Source organism: Engystomops pustulosus, chromosome 5 (genome assembly GCF_040894005.1).
Source record: "Engystomops pustulosus chromosome 5, aEngPut4.maternal, whole genome shotgun sequence".
Lineage (NCBI taxonomy): Eukaryota > Metazoa > Chordata > Amphibia > Anura > Leptodactylidae > Engystomops > Engystomops pustulosus.
The window spans coordinates 9,277,768-9,296,371 of record NC_092415.1 but is presented as its reverse complement, the minus strand read 5'-3'; the positions used below and the strand labels follow the sequence as shown (position 1 = coordinate 9,296,371).

Sequence of the window (18,604 nt, the reverse complement as noted above, 5' to 3'; positions counted from 1 at the left end):
TAAAAAAAGTAATAAAAATGAACATTGTGTAAATGAGTTGATAATTCACATCACATCAATAAGTTATATTTCAAATAGTTTTTAAAGTATCGATAATGCATAATAGAATAAATCCTTAATATCAGATTGGTCGGGAGTCCGACCCCCAGCACCCAAATGATCAGTTGTTCTTAGGAGGTTATAAACATGGAAGGAGACAGCGCCAGTCTATACATAGTGCTCACACAAGGGTAATGCAGAGCAGATCCCATTCATTTTATTGGGGGTTAAGTTGCAGTGACTTACTCCACCCACTACACAGAGAACGGCGCTGTCTGCTTCCTGTCCCATTCTCTGTGCATAACCAGTTGATCTTTAGGAGTCCTGGCTGATAGACCCCCAAAAATATGATAAGGAGGACCCATCTATAAGGCCTGGAAGCCTCCATAGATACAGACTGCAAACTTACAGTCATGTGTTACTCCGTCTCGGATATCCCCCAAATTTATCTAGCAATGTCCAGTCTGTTGCTTATTAACAGATGGTAAGGAATATCACATGACTGTAGGATCAGACTACACAGGACCTCTTTGTAGTCTGTTGCCATGGAGACAATTAGATCTGTGTAGAATTAATATGCACACAACGCAGGAGAATTTTAACCAAAACTATGTCCCTTCTGTAACAATCCTTGAAGTCTCTGTTATTGGTAGCTCATGTTTTCATTGATCGCTCCCTCGCGGCGTAGATTAGTGTTGATCATCGTAATGAGCGCGACATCTGTAGCGAAGGCGTCTTCGCTTTTATCTCGTTTTGCTTTATTTTTTGCTTTTTTTTGTGGCTCCGCACATAACGATTTATCACCGATCCGTTTCGGGGGAGGGGGAGGTAATAAAGTAACAAAGTATTTATCACGGAGTAGAGGTTCTCCGAGCTCCGCCGCCTTCTGCTGACAAATCTCATTGTGCGTTTTGTCACCTGTTCCGTAGCGTGAAGTCTTATAAATGAGGATTTTACAGGGATTGATCCGTCTGCCGCTGACTCCAGGATAATATTTTGGATGACGGTTGAGTGTTCAAACTACTGATGACTTTCTATAAGCCTCAACTTAAAGTGAACCTGGCAGGAGGGAAGGTTCCAATACCTACCGTATGTACTCGAGTATGAGCCGTTTTTTCAGCACAATTATTGTCCTCTTCTTCTTGCTCCTACCTTCTTCTTCTCCTGGCCTCTTCCGGGCAGTGTGGGCACAGGCATGTCTATGCGCTCTGCCCACTTACTTACTATGACGTTGGGGTGTCGCTGCCCCGTGACGTTGTCAGCAATCCCAGCATGCTCGGAAGACAACAGGAGCCACATGGAGAAGAAGCCGGGAGGAGCGAGAAGAAGAGGACCTGTGGGGAGTGCTGGAGGGTAAGCACTAGCTTTATTATTAAGGGGGCTGTGCTGGGCATTATTTTCCTTGAAGGGGGGTTGACTGTGCAGGGCATAATTTTTCATGGGGACTGTGCTGGGCATAATTTTCCTTGGGGGGGCTGTGCTGGGCATTATTTTCCTTGGGGGGGCTGTGCTGGGCATTATTTTCCTTGGGGGGGGGGCTGTGCTGGCCATTATTTTCCTTGGGGGGGGGGGCTGTGCTGGCCATTATTTTCCTTGGGGGGAACTGTGCAGGGCATAATTTTCCTTGGGGGGGCTGTGCTGGGCATTATTTTCCTTGGGGGGGCTGTGCTGGGCATTATTTTTCTTGAGGGGGCTGTGCTGGGCATTATTTTCCTTGGGGGGGGGGGGGTTGTGCTGGGCATTATTTTCCTTGGGGGGGCTGTGCTGGGCATTATTTTCCTTGGGGGGCTGTGCTGGGCATTATTTCCTTAGAGGGCTGTGCTGGGCATTATTTTCCTTGGGGGGCTGGGCTGGTATTATTAATTCCCTTGGGAGGCTGTGCTGGGCATAATTTTCCTTGGGGGGGGGGCTGTGCTGGGCATAATTTCCCTTGGGGGGCTGTGCAGGGCATTAATTTCTTGGGGGGCTGTGCTGGGCACTATTTTCCTTGGGGGGGCGGCTATGCTGGGCATAATTTTTCATGGGGGGCTGTGCTGGGCATTAATTTCTTGGGGGGCTGTGCTGGGCACTATTTTCCTTGGGGGGGGGGCTACGCTGGGCATAATTTTTCATGGGGGGGGCTGTGCTGGTATTATTTCCCTTGGGAGGCTGTGCTGGGCATAATTTTCCTCGGGAGGCTGTGCTGGGCATAATTTTCCTCGGGGGGGCTGTGCTGGGCATAATTTTCCTTGGGGGGGCTGTGCTGGGCAAAATTTTCCTTGGGGGGCTGTGCTGGGCATGATTTTCCTTGGGGGGCTGTGCTGGGCATAATTTTCCTTGGGGGGCTGTGCTGGGCATAATTTTCCTTGGGGGATGTGCAGGGCATTAATTTCTTGGGGGGCTGTGCTGGGCATTATTTTCCTTGGGGGGGGGGGTTGTGCTGGGCATTATTTTCCTTGGGGGGGCCGTGCTGGGCATTATTTCCTTAGAGGGCTGTGCTGGGCATTATTTTCCTTGGGGGGGCTGGGCTGGTATTATTAATTCCCTTGGGAGGCTGTGCTGGGCATAATTTTCCTTGGGGGGGGGCTGTGCTGGGCATAATTTTCCTTGGGGGGGGGCTGTGCTGGGCATAATTTCTCTTGGGGGGCTGTGCAGGGCATTCATTTCTTGGATGGCTGTGCTGGGCACTATTTTCCTTGGGGGGGCTGTGCTGGGCATTATTTTCCTTGGGGGGGGGCTGTGCTGGGCATAATTTTCCTTGGGGGATGTGCAGGGCATTAATTTCTTGGGGGGCTGTGCTGGGCACTATTTTCTTTCTGAGGGATGTGTTGGCCATTATTTTCCTGTGGAGGCTGTGATGGGCATCTTTTTTACTGAGGGGGGTTGTGCTGGACATCTTATTACTGAGTTACGGCTTATACTCAAGTATATACGGTTTGTTATTCTGATTTTAAAAATGTCTTTGTCCGCATTCTGAATCATTTCAGTACTTTATATGAGTTTAATTCACATGACATGGCTCCCTGCTAGCAGTGGGTGGTGTGTCCCAGGGGAGGGAGCAGTTACAGCCTGAGTCCACTCATTCATTCTTCCCTTCCCCCTCCCTTCCCTTCCAGCCCAATACACATGACAGGAAGTGGGGAGGGAGCTGGATGAGTTTGGTGGAGAAGAGACTGACACTGGCTGCAATTGCAAGATCATTGTAAGACCCAATTGTATTTGCTATAAGACTCTACACACCTACAAGGCACCCTCAATGGCGAAGTCTCCGTATGGAGAACTCTTACTTCCCGACCCACACCTGATGACCTCTGCTGAAGGTGCCACATGTTCAATATCTGCAAAGCTCCTGTAACTTGTATCTGATATTTGGATCACTGCCCTTGGGTCAATCATTGGTCAGATATTGCTTTACCATTTATGTATTAGTGGGGACGATGACTTCTTGTCTTTTCACACCCACAATGAACTTCTCATCCTGCAGGTCAGAATAGATTTAAAAAGTGGAATCATAGACTGTTCCTTTAAGAGTCAGACTGATAGAGTGAAGGGAGAGGAAGTTTCGCTTTAGGTGTCTGTTCCGCTGGTAATTGCGATGGTCTTAGTAACAGAAAATTCTCGGCCTCCAGTGAGAGACTTTCCTCCATGTAGCATATCCCGTCCCGCCTCACTAACCACCGCAGCAGAGTCCAATAGTCACTTTCAGATCTCAGGGAAACTATCGATTTCCAATACTTGTTCAGAAGTAATTTTCCACTTTGCTGCGGAGGGCGTGGAGCGCCGGGGGCCGCCGCTATCATTGTGTCCGGTTTCCTTGTATGATTCAATGTTGCAAGACACAAGAAATTTTGTTATTCTTGGTTTACTGTGTCCTGTGGGGCCCGGAGTGATGGGAGCAATGGAAGTATCCACCATGTGGGAGGATTACGGACCTGCTATGGCGCCCCCCTGGGGCTTGGCGCAGAACTGCTCCCTACTGGAACACAAGCACTAGGGCAGTGATGGCGAAACTTTTACATACTGAGTGCCCAAACTACAACCAAAAGCCATAATTTTTGGCAAATGGCAAAGAAAGAAGGAGACATTTGGATTATCATTGTAGTTCCCCCGAACAGGAAGAATCACAAGGCCTGGAGTAGAAGCTCCAATGATAAATCAGCACAGACCACATCTCCTTGGCACATCTTGGGTTGCAGGAGTTCTTGAGTCTTGTATGGAGACCATGTTCTGGGTGATGGTATGGGTGCCCACAGAGAGGGCTCCAAGTGCCACCTCTAGCCCCTGTGCCATAGGTTCGCCACCGCTGCACTAGGGGCACCCAAAACCACCAATGGATGGAGACTCAGTATACTGGCTCCCATTGCATTTCAATGACGTATAGTTGTGGCCCCAGTGCGAGCAGACAATGGGGCAGATTTACTTACCCGTCGCGATCCCGCAGTGCATTGTCCGACGAGGATTCAGGTCCGGCGCGATTCACTAAGATCTTGGATCCGAGTTCCCGCATGTGTCGCTGCTGCGCTGAGGTCCGCCGGAGTTCACCTTCTTCTTCTCCCGAATCCATCCCCCGATATCTGCTGCGTGAAAGCCGAATCGCGTGCGCCAAAATCCCAGGGCAATTCGGCGCAAAACAGAAATCGTCAGGAAACCCGACGAAAATGCGTCCGACGGACCCTTAGTAAAGGAGCCCCGATAACTTTAATTTTATGATCACTTTACTCCAGATTGGAAGAATCCTCTGGGAGTCCTAAAAAGGGGCAGAGGATGTGGTGACACCCAGGAGCCTTAGGGTTCTCTTCAGTTTTCTCTCACATTATAGTTGGAGGCCTGGCATAGATTTTACATCAGGACACAACAGCCTTAACTTACACCGATGGTCCAAAGGTTCAGCAGAAGACAATCCACCTTAAAGGGAATCTGTCATCAGTTTTGGCCATAATAGTCAATAGTCAGAGTTAAGTATTGTCCCTGGAGGAGATGTATAATCAGACCTTTGTGTATCTTGTTAGTAGCTGCAGGACTGTGAAATATGGATTTGTATTGCAGGATTGTAGATTGTCAAAGTGTAATGAGGGCATGTCCTTGCAAGCCCGGAGGCGTATAGCCGTTGGGCTAATGACTGCACAAAGGAGTCTTAGTTAGTGGGGTTCTAAGTACAGGATAAGGCCCCTTTGACTGAGGTGGTTTTTCTTTCCCTTTCTGATATCCTGCGTGTGCCATGGTGGTGGAGGCTATGTGACTATGGGCGGGGCTTGTGTCGTGGGTGGTACAGGAAGTGGGCATAGCTTAAATAGGAGCTGCAGACGTCACTCACCCTCTTTCTGGATCGCGTTTCCCACCCGCCCTCCGTTTTGTTTATGGTATTTTTTTCAGTGTTTTAAATAATACAAAAAATATTATATAAAAAAATAAGAATTGTTTATACAGTGGTTTAACCGATATAAAGCTGTGCCCGACCCTCACGTCAACCCACAAGTTCAACTTGAATACAAGTCTCCGTGTGTTTTTTTAGCGGCGAATATTGGTTCAGGGTTAAAGGGGCCTGTGCTCCCGGTGGCTTTGGCTTAGCTTTATTTGGGCAGTCTCACACTGCTGTGCTCTGTGCTTTCTGCAGTCATTGTTATGTATTTCCCGGGAGTGATGCATAATCACAGTGTTGTGTATCTTGTTAGTAGCAGCAGGACTGTGAAATATGGATTTATATTCCAGGATTGTAGAATGTCCAGGTGCACATGGAGAGTGTCCTCACACTGCTGTGCTCTGTGATCTCTACAGCTGGTGTTAGGTATCATTCCTTGCTAGCTGTGTAATCATATCTTGGTTAGTAGAATTAGTAGCAAAGGAGCTTTGAAATGGGAACTTTCAATCCATATTTGCCCTGGATGCTTTCTGCTCTTTAACCGGAAGGGTTCTGAAGCCCCTCCCTGCTGCTCTGAGTGACAGCTGTAACCACCCAATCAAAATCCTGCTGCAACTCCTACTCAAAGGAAGGGGAGGGGCTGTGAGGCACAATAGTGCAGAGAGCAGAAAGCTCTTCAGGGTGAAATAAACAGCCATGGCTTTGCAATATTTGCAGATCCGGATTATGAATTTGCTTTTCACAGTCCTGCTGCTACTAATACATAAAGGTAAAATCAGAAATCTCCCCTAACACTGTGATTTGTATGCTCAAAACTGCTGACAGGTTCCCTTTAAATATTACTAAGGTCTGTTTCCCCGAGTTGATGAAGAGTGGAAACAAATCATATTATGTGTGGGGGAACCTCGTACTTACCGGAAGTCCTCGCGCCCCCTCTCTGCCCGGAGGTCCCATCTCTCCCGGTTTACCCTGCGCAACAGCAGAGAAGATTATTATTACTTTTATTAAAGCGCAGGAGTTATAGACATCAATGTAACATAAGTTCCTCTAGTATGATGGGTGCCCCCCAGATCTGTAATGGGGGCCATGCTGCACCCCCCTCATATGATGATTCTCCACGTCTGACGACGGCTCAATATACAATAAATAATCTGGGAATTATTCATCAAGGTTTTCAATCTCCAGCAAAGGAATCACAAATGTCAGAGATGGCGACACCATGAGAGCGACGAGCCGTGATCAATGCGCGCAGAGACGGGATTGTACTCGCTGCTTGACTTCTAGACTCTCTGATAAATAGTCCCAGCGTGAGCTCCCCGCACCACCTGCTATAATATGTCACCCCGGGAGGAGAGACAGAGCCCCACACACCTGCCGAACCTGCAACTAACTATGTGCATAATGTACTGTACATATACAGCCCAGCAGTGCCCCAGATCACCACAGGGGGCAGTATTATAGTAGTTATATACTTGTACATAAGGGGCAGTATTATAGTAGTCATATTCTTGTACATAGGGGGCAGTATTATAGCAGTTATATTCTTGTACATAGGGGGCAGTATTATAGTAGTTATATTCTTGTACATAGGGAGCAGTATTATAGTAGTTATATTCTTGTACATAGGGGGCAGTATTATAGTAGTTATATTCTTGTACATAGGGGGCAGTATTATAGTAGTTATATTCTTGTACATAGGGGGCAGTATTATAGTAGTTATATTCCTGTACATAGGGGGCAGTATTATTGTAGTTATATTCTTGTACATAGGGGGCAGTATTATAGTAGTTATATTCTTGTACATAGGGGGCAGTATTATAGTAGTTATATTCTTGTACATAGGGGGCAGTATTATAGTAGTTATATTCCTGTACATAGGAGGCAGTATTATAGTAGTTATATTCCTGTACATAGGGGCAGTATTATAGTAGTTATATTCTTGTACATAGAGGGCAGTATTATAGTAGTTATATTCTTGTACATAGGGGGCAGTATTATAGTAGTTATATTCTTGTACATAGGGGGCAGTATTATAGTAGTTATATTCTTGTACATAGGAGGCAGTATTATAGTAGTTATATTCTTGTACATAGGGGGCAGTATTATAGTAGTTACATTCCTGTACATAGGGGGCAGTATTATAGTAGTTATATTCTTGTACATAGGGGGCAGTATTATAGTAGTTATATTCCTGAACATAGGGGGCAGTATTATAGTAGTTATATTCTTGTACATAGGTGGCAGTATTATAGTAGTTATATTCCTGTACATAGGGGACAGTATTATAGTAGTTATATTCTTGTACATAGGTGGTAGTATTATAGTAGTTATATTCTTGTACATAGGGGGCAGTATTATAGTAGTTATATTCCTGTACATAGGGGGCAGTATTATAGTAGTTATATTCTTGTACATAGGGGACAGTATTATAGTAGTTATATTCCTGTACATAGGGGACAGTATTATAGTAGTTATATTCTTGTACATAGGTGGTAGTATTATAGTAGTTATATACTTGTACATAGGGGGAGTATTATAGTAGTTATATTCTTGTACATAGGGGACAGTATTATAGTAGTTATATTCCTGTACATAGGGGACAGTATTATAGTAGTTATATTCTTGTACATAGGTGGTAGTATTATAGTAGTTATATACTTGTACATAGGGGGAGTATTATAGTAGTTATATTCTTGTACATAGAGGGCAGTATTATAGTAGTTATATTCTTGTACATAGGGGGCAGTATTATAGTAGTTATATTCCTGTACATAGGGGGCAGTATTATAGTAGTTATATTCTTGTACATATGGGCAGTATTATAGTAGTTATATTCTTGTACATAGGGGCCAGTATTATAATAGTTATATTCTTGTACATAGGGGGGCAGTATTATAGTAGTTATATTCTTGTACATAGGGGAAGTATTATAGTAGTTATATTCCTGTACATAGGGGGCAGTAATATAGTAGTTATATTCTTGTACATAGGGGGCAGTATTATAGTAGTTATATTCTTGTACATAGGGGGCAGTATTATAGTAGTTATATTCTTGTACATAGGAGGCAGTATTATAGTAGTTATATTCTTGTACATAGGGGGCAGTATTATAGTAGTTACATTCCTGTACATAGGGGGCAGTATTATAGTAGTTATATTCTTGTACATAGGGGGCAGTATTATAGTAGTTATATTCCTGAACATAGGGGGCAGTATTATAGTAGTTATATTCTTGTACATAGGTGGCAGTATTATAGTAGTTATATTCCTGTACATAGGGGACAGTATTATAGTAGTTATATTCTTGTACATAGGTGGTAGTATTATAGTAGTTATATTCTTGTACATAGGGGGCAGTATTATAGTAGTTATATTCCTGTACATAGGGGGCAGTATTATAGTAGTTATATTCTTGTACATAGGGGACAGTATTATAGTAGTTATATTCCTGTACATAGGGGACAGTATTATAGTAGTTATATTCTTGTACATAGGTGGTAGTATTATAGTAGTTATATTCTTGTACATAGGGGGCAGTATTATAGTAGTTATATTCCTGTACATAGGGGGCAGTATTATAGTAGTTATATTCCTGTACATAGGGGGCAGTATTATAGTAGTTATATTCTTGTACATAGGGGGCAGTATTATAGTAGTTATATTCCTGTACATAGGGGCAATATTATAGTAGTTATATTCTTGTACATATGGGCAGTATTATAGTAGTTATATTCTTGTACATAGGGGCCAGTATTATAATAGTTATATTCTTGTACATAGGGGGGCAGTATTATAGTAGTTATATTCTTGTACATAGGGGCAGTATTATAGTAGTTATATTCCTGTACATAGGGGGCAGTATTATAGTAGTTATATTCTTGTACATAGGGGGCAGTATTATAGTAGTTATATTCCTGTACATAGGAGGCAGTATTATAGTAGTTATATTCCTGTACATAGGGGGCAGTATTATAGTAGTTATATTCCTGTACATAGGGGGCAGTATTATAGTAGTTATATTCCTGTACATAGGGGGCAGTATTATAGTAGTTATATTCTTGTACATAGGGTGCAGTATTATAGTAGCTATATTCCTGTACATAGGGGGCAGTATTATAGTAGTTATATTCTTGTACATAGGGGCAGTATTATAGTAGTTATAGCCTTGTACATAGGGGGCAGTATTATAGTAGTTATATTCTTGTACATAGGGGGCAGTATTATAGTAGTTATATTCCTGTACATAGGGGGCAGTAGTATAGTAGTTATATTCTTGTACATAGGGGGCAGTATTATAGTAGTTATAGCCTTGTACATAGGGGTCAGTATTATAGGAGTTATATTCTTGTACATAGGGGGCAGTATTATAGTAGCTATATTCTTGTACATAGGGGGCAGTATTATAGTAGTTATATTCCTGTACATAGGGGGCAGTATTATAGTAGTTATATTCTTGTACATAGGGGGCAGTATTATAGTAGTTATATTCCTGTACATAGGAGGCAGTATTATAGTAGTTATATTCTTGTACATAGGGTGCAGTATTATAGTAGTTATATTCCTGTACATAGGGGGCAGTATTATATTGGTTATATTCTTGTACATAGGGGGCAGTATTATAGTAGTTATAGCCTTGTACATAGGGGGCAGTATTATAGGAGTTATATTCTTATACATAGGGGGCAGTATTATAGTAGTTATATTCTTGTACATAGGGGGCAGTATTATAGTATTATAGTAGTTATATTCTTGTACATAGGGTGCAGTATTATAGTAGTTATATTCCTGTACATAGGGGGCAGTATTATAGTAGTTATATTCTTGTACATAGGGTGCAGTATTATAGTAGTTATATTCCTGTACATAAGGGGCAGTATTATAGTAGTTATATTCTTGTACATAGGGGGCAGTATTTATATACTTGTAGTTATATACTTGTACATAGGGGGAGTATTATAGTAGTTATATTCTTGTACATAGAGGGCAGTATTATAGTAGTTATATTCTTGTACATAGGGGGCAGTATTATAGTAGTTATATTCCTGTACATAGGGGCAGTATTATAGTAGTTATATTCTTGTACATATGGGCAGTATTATAGTAGTTATATTCTTGTACATAGGGGGCAGTATTTATATACTTGTAGTTATATACTTGTACATAGGGGGAGTATTATAGTAGTTATATTCTTGTACATAGAGGGCAGTATTATAGTAGTTATATTCTTGTACATAGGGGGCAGTATTATAGTAGTTATATTCCTGTACATAGGGGCAGTATTATAGTAGTTATATTCTTGTACATATGGGCAGTATTATAGTAGTTATATTCTTGTACATAGGGGCCAGTATTATAATAGTTATATTCTTGTACATAGGGGGGCAGTATTATAGTAGTTATATTCTTGTACATAGGGGCAGTATTATAGTAGTTATATTCCTGTACATAGGGGGCAGTATTATAGTAGTTATATTCTTGTACATAGGGGGCAGTATTATAGTAGTTATATTCCTGTACATAGGGGCAGTATTATAGTAGTTATATTCTTGTACATATGGGCAGTATTATAGTAGTTATATTCTTGTACATAGGGGCCAGTATTATAATAGTTATATTCTTGTACATAGGGGGGCAGTATTATAGTAGTTATATTCTTGTACATAGGGGCAGTATTATAGTAGTTATATTCCTGTACATAGGGGGCAGTATTATAGTAGTTATATTCTTGTACATAGGGGGCAGTATTATAGTAGTTATATTCCTGTACATAGGAGGCAGTATTATAGTAGTTATATTCCTGTACATAGGGGGCAGTATTATAGTAGTTATATTCCTGTACATAGGGGGCAGTATTATAGTAGTTATATTCCTGTACATAGGGGGCAGTATTATAGTAGTTATATTCCTGTACATAGGGGGCAGTATTAGGAACAAGAGAAGTTCAGCTCACCTTCTGCAGAAAACCCCTTTGGTCGCACGGATAGCGAGGTGAACCCCACGGACTGAGGGTCTGTGATCTAGTAGCAAACAAAGAAGAACGATCCAGCATCTCAGGGGAAAATGATGCTAAAAAATTTTCTTTTATTGAGATTCCAAAAGGCATAAAATCGTTAGGCAAGATACACAGCCTCTATTTTCATGGTTTGCAGGAAATGACAGACGCGTTTCGCTCAGGTGAGCTTACTCATGGTCTACTTACAAAATGTGAGTTACGGCTATTTAAAGATCGCGGTCCCCCTCGGCGTGTGACGTCACAATCACATGATCCAAGACCATGTGAGTGACGTCACAGTCACGTGACCCGCGTCACATGATCCAGGAAGCTCCGCCCCTGGAAGGCCGCGATTGTATACAGAGTAAGTATTTGTATATACATATAAAAACTTGTAAGATCTTAAAAAATGCCACTAGAAAAAGGTAGGTGATGCATATTGTGAATACATACATAGCAATTTGTAGGTAATGCATATTGTGGAAACATATATACACAGCAATTGAGCATATAAAATACCTGGAGAAACTGTAGATGACAAGAGGAAACGAAGCAAACAATAAATGATTATACTTTATCTCAAAACCCTTGAACACTATAGGAGAAACATATATACCACAGTACAGGAGCCAAGGGATTATCAAAAAATATAATCGGATCTAATATAATCGGATCTAGTAACATAATATCAGATCCTGTCTTAAATTCATGCCCCAAGGTTGGGCAGTCTTTAAGACAAACATCCAATACGTCTCCCTATTAAAAAGCTTCTTCCTGTAGTCTCCACCTCTTATTGGTTTTGTAACCTTTTCTATTCCCTGCCACCTGAAAGTATCACAATTCCCATCATGTAGGTCGCGGAAATGTTTTGAGGCGGCTGACATATTACTCAAATTTGTGTTTTTTACATCAGAAAGATGTTTTCTAATACGGGTTTTAAGGGAATTCGTAGTGCATCCTACGTATTGTTTCTCACAAGAGGTGCAGGATATTAAATAAATGGTATAGGTTGTGTTGCAATTAAGGTAACTGGTTATATTATATCTCTTTTTAGTAGTGTGTGAGATAAAGAAATTGGTGGTGGTAAGAAATCCACACACTAAACATCTGGAATGTCCACATTTGTGGTTGCCTGGATGATGCAACCAGCTATAATTATGTTTATCGTTCTTACTATTAAACAAACTCGGAGATACAATTGATCCAATGGTGGGTGCTTTTTTTGAGATGTATCTCACTCCTTGGGAAAGACAAATTCTAGCATTATTGTCCTGCTCTAAAATTGGTATAAATTTGTTCACTATATTTCTGATTTGGTTAAATTGTTTGCTATATGTAGTAACAAACGCAATGGGTTTGATGTCAGATAAACCGTCACAATTATTCTCTCTTGTAGGTTTGTTTCTTAATAAATCTTTGCGGTTAATGTTTCCAATTCTTTTTTTGGCTAGGGATAAGGTTTTTTGTTTGTATTTTCTGTGTGTCAACCTATTCTCCCATTCTATAACATGTTTATCAAAAACTGCTTTGGTGGAACTGTTCCTGCGTAGTCGGACCAATTCCCCAAAGGGAATATTATCCACCACGTGTCTAGGGTGGCATGACGTGGACAACAAAATTGTATTTCCTGCAACCGGTTTGCGGAAAGGCGACACCAACACCCTATTATCCTGTCCTGTAAGGGTGACATCCAAGAAATCAATCCCCTGACCACCAAAATGAGAGGTGAACTTCAGGTTCATATTATTAGTGTTGAGATAATCAACAAAATTTACAAAATCTGTGTGACTGCCCTTCCAAATCCACAACAGGTCGTCTATGAAGCGGCCAAACCACTCCACAGACGACCTGTGTGGATTGGAATCCGAAAAAACGAAGTGTTTCTCCCACTGAATCATATATATGTTGGCAAGGGAGGGGGAAAACTTCGCCCCCATAGGGGCCCCCTCCACTTGCAAATAATATTGTGAATCGAACATAAAAAAATAGTTTTGAAGGAGAAAATCAGTAGACATTAGGATGAATTCTTTTAATTCAGCAGAATATGTGCTGAACTCATCTAAATGTCTAGAGAGAAAAAGTAGGGCCTGTTGGTGTGGAATTGAGGAGTATAATGAAATCACGTCACAGGTCGCCCAATTGAAGGTCTCCTGCCATGTGACGTGTTCCATTATCTGTAGTACATGTTTCGTGTCTTTAAGGTAACTAGGGGTTACCATGACTAGAGGTTGTAAATAGTGATCAAGCCAGTCTCCCAGTCTCTCCCCAAGACTACCAATTCCTGCGACAATGGGTCGACATGGGGGAGGGAAAATTCCCTTATGTACCTTGGGGAGAGAGTGGAAGACCGGCATGACAGGAAACTTATTTACCAAGTATTCCCTGAGTTTAGTATCTAAGACTCCCAGGGCTACACCTTCGTCCACATGTTTCTGTAGTTTTTTTAGACATGTGGCAGTGGGATCACTACCTAGTTTACGGTAAGTACTGACATCATTCAACATGGATTCATTAATTTTCTTATACAAGGTGGCATTCATCAAAACAATAGCTCCCCCCTTGTCCGCACTTCTAATGACGAGATCTGTATTGTTTTTCAGATCTTGTAAAGACTTAGTCTCCGAACTCGTAAGATTCCTTTTACCATGGACACAGTCACTTTGTGACTTTAATTTAGTGAGCTCCTTTTCCACAAGATCCTGAAATCTATCCATGTGATCATTCCTTGACACGATTGGATAGAAATCTGGATTAGTGGTAAAGAAAGGTTTAGATATATTATCATTAATATCAGCCGATTCGTTGTTTAAACTTTTCAAGCTAAGGACATTCATTTGATCTATAAATTGCACAATGTGGTGGTCATCAGGTGGTGTCATGGGGGTCACACCTTCCCCAGGGAGAAGAGAGGGGTCACGTATATCATCATTTGTTTTATCCAAAAAATGCATTTTCACCGTGAGATTCCTAATAAATTTGTTTACATCAAGTAGAGTCCTGTATAAATCAAAATCTGTGGAGGGGGAAAAATTCAAGCCCTTGCTTAAGACTTTCAGCTGACTTTCAGAAATAATGTAACTAGAAAGGTTAATAATAGAGGATTCTAGTTCCGTTTTTTTGTTGTCTGGGTAGCAGTCCCATGTCTGGTTTTCATTTTTTCTTTTCCTTTGGATCTTCGGTGCTTCCTGCCCGCTCTCCTACCCCGTTTTTTGAGGGGGTCTTTTTGTAATTGGTTTCAGGTTCAAGACCCTCATCCGATTGGCATGATGATGAACTATTGTGAGAATCTTCTGTTTCTGAAAAACTCACTCTGGGAAGGTCTTTATTCCTTTTGTTGTTATATCTTTTGTGTCTTTTATTTTTTAGGATTGATTTAGGCGTTGGATTTCTCTCCTGCCGGAACTGTTTCCACGTGTATACTTCGTTATATTTATAGTCCAATAAATCCCTGTCAAATTTTTTCTTTTTTACTTCCATAATGCTGTTCTCCATTGATGTTATTTTGGATTTTAGATCTTGCTCCAATGTAGTTAGATTTTCGGTGCCAGATAAGGCGCGTATTTGGCTCTTAATGTCATCCATTTCTGTTTTGATGTTGATTAGTGAATTCTGTTCCTCTGAAATAATTAACTTTATAAGTTTTTCAGAACATTCACTCAAAATCGAATTCCACAATTCCTGAAAAGAATCAGAATATACAGTCTCCACCTCCAATAAGAGGTGGAGACTACAGGAAGAAGCTTTTTAATAGGGAGACGTATTGGATGTTTGTCTTAAAGACTGCCCAACCTTGGGGCATGAATTTAAGACAGGATCTGATATTATGTTACTAGATCCGATTATATTAGATCCGATTATATTTTTTGATAATCCCTTGGCTCCTGTACTGTGGTATATATGTTTCTCCTATAGTGTTCAAGGGTTTTGAGATAAAGTATAATCATTTATTGTTTGCTTCGTTTCCTCTTGTCATCTACAGTTTCTCCAGGTATTTTATATGCTCAATTGCTGTGTATATATGTTTCCACAATATGCATTACCTACAAATTGCTATGTATGTATTCACAATATGCATCACCTACCTTTTCTAGTGGCATTTTTTAAGATCTTACAAGTTTTTATATGTATATACAAATACTTACTCTGTATACAATCGCGGCCTTCCAGGGGCGGAGCTTCCTGGATCATGTGACGCGGGTCACGTGACTGTGACGTCACTCACATGGTCTTGGATCATGTGATTGTGACGTCACACGCCGAGTGGGACCGCGATCTTTAAATAGCCGTAACTCACATTTTGTAAGTAGACCATGAGTAAGCTCACCTGAGCGAAACGCGTCGGTCATTTCCTGCAAACCATGAAAATAGAGGCTGTGTATCTTGCCTAACGATTTTATGCCTTTTGGAATCTCAATAAAAGAAAATTTTTTAGCATCATTTTCCCCTGAGACGCTGGATCGTTCTTCTTTGTTTGCTAATAGGGGGCAGTATTATAGTAGTTATATTCCTGTACATAGGGGGCAGTATTATAGTAGTTATATTCCTGTACATAGGGGGCAGTATTATAGTAGTTATATTCCTGTACATAGGGGGCAGTATTATAGTAGTTATATTCTTGTACATAGGGGGCAGTATTATAGTAGTTATATTCTTGTACATAGGGGGCAGTATTATAGTAGTAATATTCCTGTACATAGGGGACAGTATTATAGTAGTTATATTCTTGTACATAGGGGGCAGTATTATAGTAGTAATATTCCTGTACATAGGGGGCAGTATTATAGTAGTTATATTCTTGTACATAGGGGGCAGTATTATAGTAGTTATATACCTGTACATAGGGGGCAGTATTATAGTAGTTATATTCTTGTACATAGGGGGCAGTATTATAGTAGTTATATACCTGTACATAGGGAGCAGTATTATAGTAGTTATAGCCTTGTACATAGGGGGCAGTATTATAGTAGTTACTGTATATTCTTGTACATAGGGGGCAGTATTATAGTAGTTATATTCTTGTACATAGGGTGCAGTATTATAGTAGTTATATTCCTGTACATAGGGGGCAGTATTATAGTAGTTATATTCTTGTACATAGGGGGCAGTATTATAGTAGTTATATACCTGTACATAGGGAGCAGTATTATAGTAGTTATAGCCTTGTACATAGGGGGCAGTATTATAGTAGTTACTGTATATTCTTGTACATAGGGGGCAGTATTATAGTAGTTATATTCCTGTACATAGGGGGCAGTATTATAGTAGTTATATTCTTGTACATAGGGGGCAGTGTTATAGTAGTTATATTCTTGTACATAGGGGTCAGTATTATAGGAGTTATATTCTTGTACATAGGGGGCAGTATTATAGTAGTTATATTCTTGTACATAGGGGGCAGTATTATAGTAGTTATATTCCTGTACATAGGGGGCAGTATTATAGTAGTTATATTCTTGTACATAGGGGGCAGTATTATAGTAGTTATATTCCTGTACATAGGAGGCAGTATTATAGTAGTTATATTCTTGTACATAGGGTGCAGTATTATAGTAGTTATATTCCTGTACATAGGGGGCAGTATTATAGTAGTTATAATCTTGTACATAGGGGGCAGTATTATAGTAGTTATATTCCTGTACATAGGGGGCAGTATTATAGTAGTTATATTCTTGTACATAGGGGGCAGTATTATAGGAGTTATATTCTTGTACATAGGGGGCAGTATTATAGTAGTTATATTCTTGTACATAGGGGGCAGTATTATAGTAGTTATATTCCTGTACATAGGGGGCAGTATTATAGTAGTTATATTCTTGTACATAGGGGGCAGTATTATAGTAGTTATATTCCTGTACATATGAGGCAGTATTATAGTAGTTATATTCTTGTACATAGGGGGCAGTATTATATTAGTTATATCCCTGTACATAGGGGGCAGTATTATAGTAGTTATATTCCTGTACATAGGGGGCAGTATTATAGTAGTTATATTCTTGTACATAGGGGGCAGTATTATAGTAGTTATATTCCTGTACATAGGGGGCAGTATTATAGTAGTTATATTCTTGTACATAGGGTGCAGTATTATAGTAGTTATATTCCTGTACATAGGGGGCAGTATTATAGTAGTTATATTCTTGTACATAGGGGCAGTATTATAGTAGTTATATTCTTGTACATAGGGGGCAGTATTATAGTAGTTATATTCTTGTACATAGGGGGTAGTATTATAGTAGTTATATCCCTGTACATAGGGGGCAGTATTATAGTAGTTATATTCTTGTACATAGGGAGCAGTATTATAGTAGTTATATTCTTGTACATAGGGGGCAGTATTATAGTAGTTATATTCTTGTACATAGGGGGCAGTATTATAGTAGTTATATTCCTGTACATAGGAGGCAGTATTATAGTAGTTATATTCTTGTACATAGGGTGCAGTATTATAGTAGTTATATTCCTGTACATAGGGAGCAGTATTATAGTAGTTATATTCTTGTACATAGGGGGCAGTATTATAGTAGTTATAGCCTTGTACATAGGGGGCAGTATTATAGGAGTTATATTCTTGTACATAGGGGGCAGTATTATAGTAGTTATATTCTTGTACATAGGGGGCAGTATTATAGTAGTTATATTCCTGTACATAGGGGGCAGTATTATAGTAGTTATATTCTTGTACATAGGGGGCAGTATTATAGTAGTTATATTCCTGTACATATGAGGCAGTATTATAGTAGTTATATTCTTGTACATAGGGGGCAGTATTATAGTAGTTATATTCCTGTACATAGGGGGCAGTATTATAGTAGTTATATTCCTGTACATAGGGGGCAGTATTATAGTAGTTATATACTTGTACATAGGGTGCAGTATTATAGTAGTTATATTCCTGTACATAGGGGGCAGTATTATAGTAGTTATATTCCTGTACATAGGGGGCAGTATTATAGTAGTTATATTCTTGTACATAGGGGCAGTATTATAGTAGTTATATTCTTGTACATAGGGGGTAGTATTATAGTAGTTATATCCCTGTACATAGGGGGCAGTATTATAGTAGTTATATTCTTGTACATAGGGGCAGTATTATAGTAGTTATATTCTTGTACATAGGGGGCAGTGTTATAGTAGTTATATTCTTGTACATAGGGGGCAGTATTATAGTAGTTATATTCTTGTACATAGGGGGTAGTATTATAGTAGTTATATCCCTGTACATAGGGGGCAGTATT

The 18,604-nt window shown here is 40.3% G+C and overlaps 1 protein-coding gene across 2 annotated transcripts in view; it reads right to left on the bottom strand.

Moving 5' to 3' along the window:
• The window catches only part of COL22A1 (collagen type XXII alpha 1 chain), a 315,022-nt gene that overhangs the window by 13,503 nt on the left and 282,915 nt on the right, over window positions 1-18,604 (bottom strand). For both annotated transcript variants that reach the window (XM_072151139.1, XM_072151140.1), the window contains one exon: window positions 6,293-6,346. In XM_072151139.1, coding sequence (XP_072007240.1) covers window positions 6,293-6,346 — 54 coding nt within the window. The remainder of the gene's footprint in view (window positions 1-6,292; window positions 6,347-18,604) is intronic.